General features: G+C 36.9%; 1 protein-coding gene across 1 annotated transcript; it reads right to left on the bottom strand.

Moving 5' to 3' along the window:
* Positions 1 to 3,041: 3,041 nt before the first annotated feature.
* LOC147862272 (coatomer subunit delta-3-like) lies at positions 3,042 to 8,622 on the bottom strand. Its single transcript, XM_087322271.1, has 11 exons — positions 8,401 to 8,622; positions 8,260 to 8,299; positions 6,673 to 6,896; positions 6,139 to 6,381; positions 5,894 to 6,056; positions 5,133 to 5,437; positions 4,641 to 4,824; positions 4,043 to 4,196; positions 3,807 to 3,869; positions 3,559 to 3,655; positions 3,042 to 3,403 (listed from the first exon to the last, which is right to left on the bottom strand). The coding sequence occupies exons 1-11, from the start codon at positions 8,401 to 8,403 to the stop codon at positions 3,314 to 3,316; spliced, it is 1,566 nt and encodes a 521-aa protein (XP_087178397.1). The 5' UTR covers positions 8,404 to 8,622; the 3' UTR covers positions 3,042 to 3,313.
* Between the last annotated feature and the right edge of the window lie 348 nt (positions 8,623 to 8,970).

Here is an 8,970-nt window from a genome sequence, read left to right as displayed (position 1 = left end):
TTATCACTCCGAGAGCGCGTTGTGGTTGGAGATGTCGACCTGCAACACATAAGCATGAACCCTCAAGTAGCCGACATCTTCACAAAAGCCTTAGGAGTTGACAAGCTCAGGAAATTCATGCTGGATCTTGGCCTAATGATAGCCGCATTGTCGAGCTTGAGGGGGAGTACAACACCACCGACGACAACTTTGCAGCCAATCAGTCGATTGAAGCTGACCAAGGGGAGTCGAAGCACAATGCCAAACAAGCCAAGCTAATCGAACAAGGAGCACCAAGTAGTTGAACGAAGGAGAACAATTGAAGCCGATCCGACCAACCATATGGACACAGAGCCGAGGGATTCTGAAAGTCAAAACGAACCAAACAACAAGAAGACTTTCCGGCGACCGGAAGTTGTGTTTGAAGAGGCGTGTTGAGAATCAAACCCAACTTCCCCAATGCAATGGCTTTCACACTAGCAACGGACCCCCTAGGTTCATGCTAGTTTTGTAAATAGTAGAAAGGGCAATTGCCCTAAGTTAGATGGTATTTAAACCAACCCTTTTGTACTAAGTTACTATTGGATGTATTTTTATCTTTTGCTAATATAGCTTCTTGTTCTCTATCTCACTAAGCTCTCTCACTCTCTGTTTGACTCGATTGAGTTATGGATAAGACAAGGGAAGAGATTGGGATGTGTGAAGAGGATACCTTCAAGTGTAGAGATGGAATGAGGGGTGTGGAAATTAGGATTTAGGGGTCAATGATAGGGAGGGAAAAGGAGTTGGCATTGAGTAGTAGAAGGTATTGGGGAGTAATGATAGTTGAGGGTGGGTGAGGTGTGGATGTCAGGGATGTAATGATATCTTCGTGGAGGAAAGAAGAATCGTTGGAGCTTGAGAGCATGGTACGGTGGACGCATTGAAAATTAACTAGGGACAATTGCATGCTTGACATCGTCAAGGCAAACCTCAAAAACTTTGTCATGTCCGGAGTGAGATAGTTTAGGGTGAGGTGTGGACGTCAGGGATGCAATGATATCTGTGGAGGAAAGAAGAATCGTTGGAGCTTGAGAGCATGGTACGGTGGACGCGTTGAAAATTAACTAGGGGCAATTGCATGCTTGACATCGTCAAGGAAAACCTCAAAAACTTTGTCATGTCTGGGGTGAGATAGTTGAGAAATGTATGTTTGGTGAACATGGATGAAGGGGCTTGTTTGAAGGTTACAGATGGCTACATGAGTCAATCACATTCTTAGGGTCATAATGTTGCCTCAAATTTTGGTTATGAGAGCAAATTTTGAGGTAACATGAAGAATCAAATGGTTTCTTGGATGTTAAGATCAAGAATGTTGAGTGATCATTCAACATTCATTCTATTAACTTGTGGTGGCAAGGTTTGAAGAAGGTTCTCCAATTGAATAGAAGTGTCAAGCACATCCTCCCAGCACTTAGGTAACTGACAAGGACCATCATCATGGGAATGGGAATATCTTATATGCCTATTATCATTCATGAAATCATGGGATACATGTGCACTAGGTGGAACTATTAGAGTTCTAAACCAAGAGTGTGTAAGAAGTGAATGAAGTAGCAACAAACACTCACAGAATAAGATAGATCAATAGAGATTATCTCTTAAGATTCCTTTGTTTAACTAAGTACAAGAAATTTAAGGGAATTATAAAATGGTGCAATTTAATCTTTTAGCTCCTTGAATAGCAAAGGCCCCTTTATCCCTTTAGAATCATTTGTTAAGAAATATGTAAGTAAATTGTGACAACTAAAATGTCATTCATTGGAAATTGATAGGAATCTCCTAAGTGAAACTACTTATATTGGCCTAGATGGATTATTTTAGCCAGTGAACCCATTCCATTCCCATCAAAACGAGAATGCATCATCAAAATATTTATGCATAATAGCTTTTAGAAACGTGGGATGCCCAATTATTGAGACTCAAGGATGGTAAATCTATTTTGAGAGCTTCATATGAGACCAAAATTCTCATCTCCTTTTTGGCCACAAGTATATGGACAACTACAAGAAGATAATGCGTTATTTTAGTTAACCATGTTTCAAAGATTGCATTGTCGTGAAAATATATGCATGGATGTGTAACATGAGCAGGACATCGAGCTCTAACCAGAGAGCGTGGGTTGTTTGGAGTTGTTATATTGATGTCTTTGAGACATGCGTCCCTTGGAGAGGGGACGTGAGGCCCTAAGTGAGGGGGTGCACACCTCTAGGAGTTCTTGAACCAAGGTCATTTGAGGCTCATTCCATCACATTTCCTTTTGATCTTACCTTTGACCTATCTTTAACTTTCCATAAACTTGGAGTTCAACACTTTTTCTCCCATGAACACAATACATCACAATAGTGTCGGCAAATTTTCAAACATGCTTACTTCCTTAGTTGGTATTCAAATTGTACACTTCATATACCACAAATACAATTTGCATTGCATCAAATCTAAAGTTATATCTTCTCATTGACAAGCTACAATGAGTGATTTACCCCTTGTCTGCTTTCTTTCCTCAATAAAGACCATCATGGGAGCACTATATACAAGCTTTACTTTTTGGAAATGGCACATTACACCCAAGATTAGTCTATCTACTATCTTTATATTCTGTTAATTAACGATCAACAGCAATATTGAAAGGGCTAGCAAGCTTTCCAAGAGTTGAAATTCTCATGGAGGTCGCTGTTCTTCATAAAAAAAATCCAAAGTGGCAAAATTAAGCCAAATTGGTTCTCCAAATGAGGGTTTAAAACCTATACAAGCTCATCATAATTTTCCATCAAAAATTCATTATGAATTATTTGTATCTTTATAATTGAATTCAATTTCAATATGATTAAAAGTTAATTAGTCAATGTTCAATAGGCTACAAGAATTGGAAAGTGTGCAAATGACTCTTTTGTTAGGTAGGTTTTAGTATCCATGTGTCAATCTTGAACTCAACATAATCCATTAAAAAATAAGAACAAAAAGACCTTAGCTTAACTGAAACAGGTTTCGAAAGAGGATTCAAGAGTGTCTTCACATCACACTTGTGCTTAACAAATTTATAGAATTATTGAGAACTTTTTGTTTTTTTGTGGAGTTTTTTCCATTAAATAAGGCTTTTCTCTCTCTCTCTCTCTCTCTCTCTCTCTCTTTCTCTGGTTTGAGCTCCCCTTGCAAAAAGAAAGACAAATGAGATTGAGAAAGAAAACAAGGGTGGGGCGTCATCATCAACATGTATCAAAATGAACAAATACAAAAAGGACACTTATAGCTCTAGGAAAAAGACTCCTATGTATCCGGACAACAATATATAGTTTTACACAACTTGGTAACTCTCGACTGACAATTGCGTCTGTCCACCATACTTCACATTGTTTCCACTATCAACATCAGTGATGCCTGCAAGCTGTTTTACATAAAAATATTCATATAGGTTTAGGCATATGTATATGTATATGTATATGTATATGTATATGTATATGTATACATGTATACATGTATATATGTATATATGTATATATGTATATATGTATAAGTAGAATTCTAGGAAAGAAAGCACACCTTAACATTGCAAAAAAATTTGGAAGCGGAAAACTTGACATCGATTGGAAAGAAAGCTGAGGGGTCAGATGTCGGTACCAAAAACTCCATGGACCCACTGTATAAAAAAACAATGCTACTAAAATGAGTAAAAAAAACTATTACATGATTAAATAAATGATTGATATATGTTTATAAAATAAAATTTTGATATCATACACATATATAGGGAATGATTTTTATTTTTTTTTCAATATTGCAATATATACCTTCTGTTACTGTTGTCAATGAGGAGAATAGACCATTCCAAGACTGATTTCCTCGAATCGTAACTGCAGAATCAACAAACAAGTCATTTGCATTACTGCATATAACTCCAATCCATGCAGACATCATAGAGATAGCAGATATATAAGAGCACTACTCCAGCATAGACAGTAACGCAAATTTTAAACATATTTCAAGGAAAATATTTAGAATATGTGGACTAAGAGTGTCGACTAACCGCCAATCTCCATCAACTTGGTTTACAACAGGGGCATCTCGTAGAGCTGGGAGAGGAATACTGATAACAACATTCTTGAGCTCAAAGGATTTCAATGCTTCATATTCAATGTTCACCACTGTCTCGTTGCGGGAAACCGATGGCCAACAATTGACTATGAAAAAGAGAGACAATGAAAAGTGGATTCCGTGAAAATATCAATCCAATGTTCCAATACCAAGTCTAAAAATGCCTATAGTAAAGGAAGAAATTAAGGGGGTAGAGTGGGAAACACCCAATGTATTCCTACTATAACGCATTGGGTATTTATACCCAGAATATCCCCAAGTTCAGAGAAATCACCATAATACCCCTCTCTGTACTAGCTTCAACGACTTTCCCCTGGTCTCAAAAACAGACCTAATTACACTAATATTAGGGGTAATCTGGTAGCTCTTTCAAAATCTAAGAGTAAAATTTGAAAATTTGGGGGGTATTCAAGTAGTTTTCAAACACTTGGGGATATTCTGGTCAAATGTTGGCGCTCCAGTATATATCCATGTTAGCACTAGGGGTATTCAAGAAAGTTTGCCTAAGAAAAAAACTCAAAAACACTCACTGTTGAGAGGTATCAACGACTCATCTCGGCTTTGAGACCGCCACTTCAACACATCAAGGGGTGTCCCAACTGGAAAAGAGGCACTTGTGTTCTTTAAACCAATTATCTTGTCCTTTATAAATGCATCTTTATCAATGCGAGGGTGTGTCTTCAATTGCACATTCTCATTGGGACCAGTCTCTACCTGTGGAGGAAGTAAAAAGATGAATCACACAGCACTTAGATTACAATGTTACCCTACAAAAGTGTAGAAATATTGGACTAATCTTTCAACTTTTAAAATATTTACTTTAGTTTTCAGCAAATATTACTAGTAAAGACTTCTATTATTCAGAACAAAATTCAGGTAAGTCTTTAAAAAGAAACTCCATTCTTCAAATAAACAGCCAAATAATTTCCGGATAACCTTGAGATAAAAAAGAAACTGTTAGGAGAAAAAAAATCCTTTACTTAGAATGCCCATCACACAAAACAAAATGAAAGGAGAAGAACCTGAAGGTAAATTTTTCCATGTTCATTACTCTGAACAACCAGTGTCATCGTGCCCTGCAATTCGAAATTCTCTACTCCACCATCCCGTTTCAGTGTTACATTAAGCTTCTCTTCAATGTTCACGGTGACCAAATCAGTGGCAACAAAAGCAGTTTTCACAGGACCAGGAACAGAGTACTGGACATCTTCTACAATGTCTTCACCCTCTGCTTTCAGAGAATCCAATAACTGTTTCGTTCCTTGCCCTTTGCCAAGCTTCATTCCTCCATTGCTAGAGGGCGTTGAAAGAGGAGTGGAGGCCTTAGCTACACATCATGGATAAAAAAAAACAAAAGGTGTCAAAAAAACACAACTTTTCAAAAAACTCACGCTGGATGAGGTTCTCTATTTTTTTTTCCTTCTTTTGCTTTTTCACATGAAGAAAATAAATGTACGATTAACTGCCATTGGTTTTCATTTCCTTTTTGCCATTTTTTACATTTTATGGGACAAGGTTTTAGAATGCTACATAAAAGATTTGCTAGAATTGCCATGCGTGACGTAATAGTACAAAAATTCACTTAGTCACGATGACTTTGCCCTAGATATGAAACAATTGCCCTAGAGGTTCAGACCATGATGTGAAAAATTAAAATTAAAATTAACAAAATAAAAACAATTTGACTTTTAACTGCAAATATAAAAAATATTTTGACACAATTTTACTAGAAAATTGAAGATAATATATACCCAGAAATAGGAAACATTGGACAATATTTTACCTGATGTCTTGGGAATAGAAGAATCCAGAGAACCAAACTTAGACAAACTTCCAGAGCTACCATTTCCATATGCTTTGCCATTATCTTGATACCCATTCTCATACCTACTAGAACCATTTGACTGCGGAATATAGCTCATGGCCTCAGACCGCTGCTTCTCCAGCTACCCTCAGCAATAAAAATTAATATTTTAAGCAGGATGCGAATTTCAAACTGAAAACCTTTTCTCTTTTTTCCTATAATACCTTGTTTTTGTCGATCGCATTAGCTTTCCGCATCATCACATCTTTTGCTTCATCAATCTTGCTCTGCACAACAAGCTTATGAAGTCTCTCTTCGTGGCTCTCCATCTCTAGATATTGCTTCACCTGAGCCATGGTCACATTCTCCTTGTGTCCCGAGGAAATCAGTTCATCAATGGCAAAAATGAGCTCAAAAGCCATCGAACTGATTGCTTCCTCTTCCAAATTCGGACAGAACTCGGGCACCTAGAAATGGTTAAAGCCTCCAGTAATGGTTGATGGGGTTAAACACCAAAATACCCCCAATTTGTTTAGTGTTTACCAGAATAACCCAAACTTTTAAAATTTACAAGAATGCCCCTTTGTAGTCCAAAACTTATGACTACTCACAGGTATTACAAGTAAATGACCAAGAAGTTAGGGGTATTATGATAAATGACCAAGTTAAGGGTACTGTAGTGTTTTTCCTTAGTTCATGCCCAAATTCCATCAATGAAAATATAATATATATATGTATATACAATTTATGGCGGATACAATTTTTGAGAGTAACCTCACGGTTTCAAGGTCTTCAACTATATTACTTTGTTTGTTAGTAACCAACAGTACATAGAGCAACTCTAAGGGTTGATAAACATAGCGAACATTTTCGGCCTCTACATATGTATGTTGCTTTTCACCAACAATCAACTTTGGAAAAGCTGCAAGCAGCCCTTCAATCCGTATTCGAGTAAAATTTGCAAATTGTCGAGAGAGTAGGACTGCAATGCAAGTTAATTTGTGAAAACACAAAACCAAGACTTTACACAGTAACGACAATGTGACAGCATTCCCTTTATCCATCATATAAAAAACCTTAGACCTCACCATCAATTCAATCTAATTACTTATTGCTTATGAAAATTCACAAGATTCCCTTATTAAATTTCTTAAATCTTACAGTATAGCTTGTGCTTTGCAAAACTAAGTTTGCGGGTTCAAGTATTGCGCAATGTATTTGACATTGAGCTCAAAATAAAACTCTACGTATTTTTTTAATATGAAATCATGTGCATAACCCAGTTTGCTCTGGAAAACTGGCTTTACAAAATCCCTTCTCCACAATCAGCATTGGGAAATAACCACATTCATCCAAGTAAAACCCATACAACTTGGAAGGATATCTTTAGAAATTTCAAGAGGCTCAGCCATCTAGTTAGCAATGCCTAATCTATTACTTCTCAATACAGCAACTAAAGGTTTCTTTCTTGAAAGTCAAATTGCCCTTGACCGTTATGGATTGTAATAAAAATGTGGTTAAACTCGAGTGCCAATATTACTCATGAAAGAAAGTGTGGGAATTCTTGTAAACAGCCAGGTTTTCGGGCAAGCTAAAAATGCTATAGAAAGTTATGTACCACCCAAGGAAGTTTTTACACCGAACCAAAGCAGGTAACACAACTGAAATTTGGTAAGATAGGTCACTACAGAGAGATCCTTTATAACCATAAAGAGTGGTTCAAACGAATATCAATAGAACAACTGTTCCACAATACTAATGAATTTGAAAGATAAGAATGAAATTTAAGTATACGTGCACAGTATCAATATCTGCACATATCCTATGACCATACCTAACCATCATTACCATAAATAATCACACAATGTTCTTGTTTATTCATATCTATGTATATGTATTCCAACATCCATTTCCATATCCATATCTACACATAACCAAGTTTATGTCAACCCATGTCTATCTCAATATCTGTATACTCACATCAATGGCAATGTCCACGTCAACATCAATTGTATAGAAAGACATAGAGCAAGTGCCTCTACATCTATGCCTATACCTATGCCTACGTATCTATACATAAATATAGGCATACATATATATATCCAGCAGTACACAAGCATCTAATCCAGCTCTAGCTCATTGATTGTGTAAATATACATGTTGGCTTTACTAGATCTATATAGATTAATCTATAACTGAACCCCATCAACCAGATCTAGTCATTTATAGAACATTCATATACAAGAGCCGATAAAACAGCAACAAAAACCAGATCTACTACTTAGAAACCTTAAATAATAACAATGATTCACAGGACATTAGAAATTAATGAGGAGTTCATGTACCTTTTCCATTCTTGGAGACAATGGAAGCTGCTAAAACCACCTGGTTTTGAACAAAACAGCAGAAAAGAAGAAGTTATTTGCTCATCATTGTGAAGCTGGATCCTGAACAAAACAAATCTGAAGAATATTTCAAAGAATTACCATTGTAAATAAGGGCCAGATCAAGCCAAATATATGAACTAAGAAAAAAAAAGGGATCAAGGAATCCAACCAAATCTCTGAAAGAACGAACAAAAACAGAAGAACCCTTCTTAACTAAAGAATGTAGACGTCATTGAGGGCGGAAATTGGCAGAGAAAAAGATGCAGACATGGATGAGATCTGACAAGGGAGGGAGAAGAGGGGGGGGGGGGGGGGGCAGAGGGAGAACATAAAAAAACAGAGTACATACAATAATGGGTTTGTTCAATTTTAATAGTGGGCTATTTATGTAATTTGTTGAAACTAATGGCTTCCTCATGTATGAACAATAGTGTCTCTTCACTTGTATGAGGCTAAAATATGCACATGGATGCATCCAACACTCACTAAAATCGTGTGCGAGTTGCATGGCGGACATCTGCATACTTCCGGATCAAAGAACTCCACGTTCATGTTTCCTCATGTCCTGACATTTACTCAGAACGAGACGTGGCTAGGATATCTTATCGATCAGGCATCCATGCTTATGTGCCACGAGATCCATCATCTGATACACAAAATGATGGTTCA

This window comes from Azolla caroliniana, unplaced genomic scaffold (assembly GCF_043228905.1).
Source record: "Azolla caroliniana isolate FFs.n. ecotype wild unplaced genomic scaffold, voAzoCaro1.0.p SCAF_7, whole genome shotgun sequence".
Lineage (NCBI taxonomy): Eukaryota > Viridiplantae > Streptophyta > Polypodiopsida > Salviniales > Salviniaceae > Azolla > Azolla caroliniana.
Note: the sequence above shows the minus strand (reverse complement) of the source record. Positions and strands in the feature narration are given on the sequence as shown.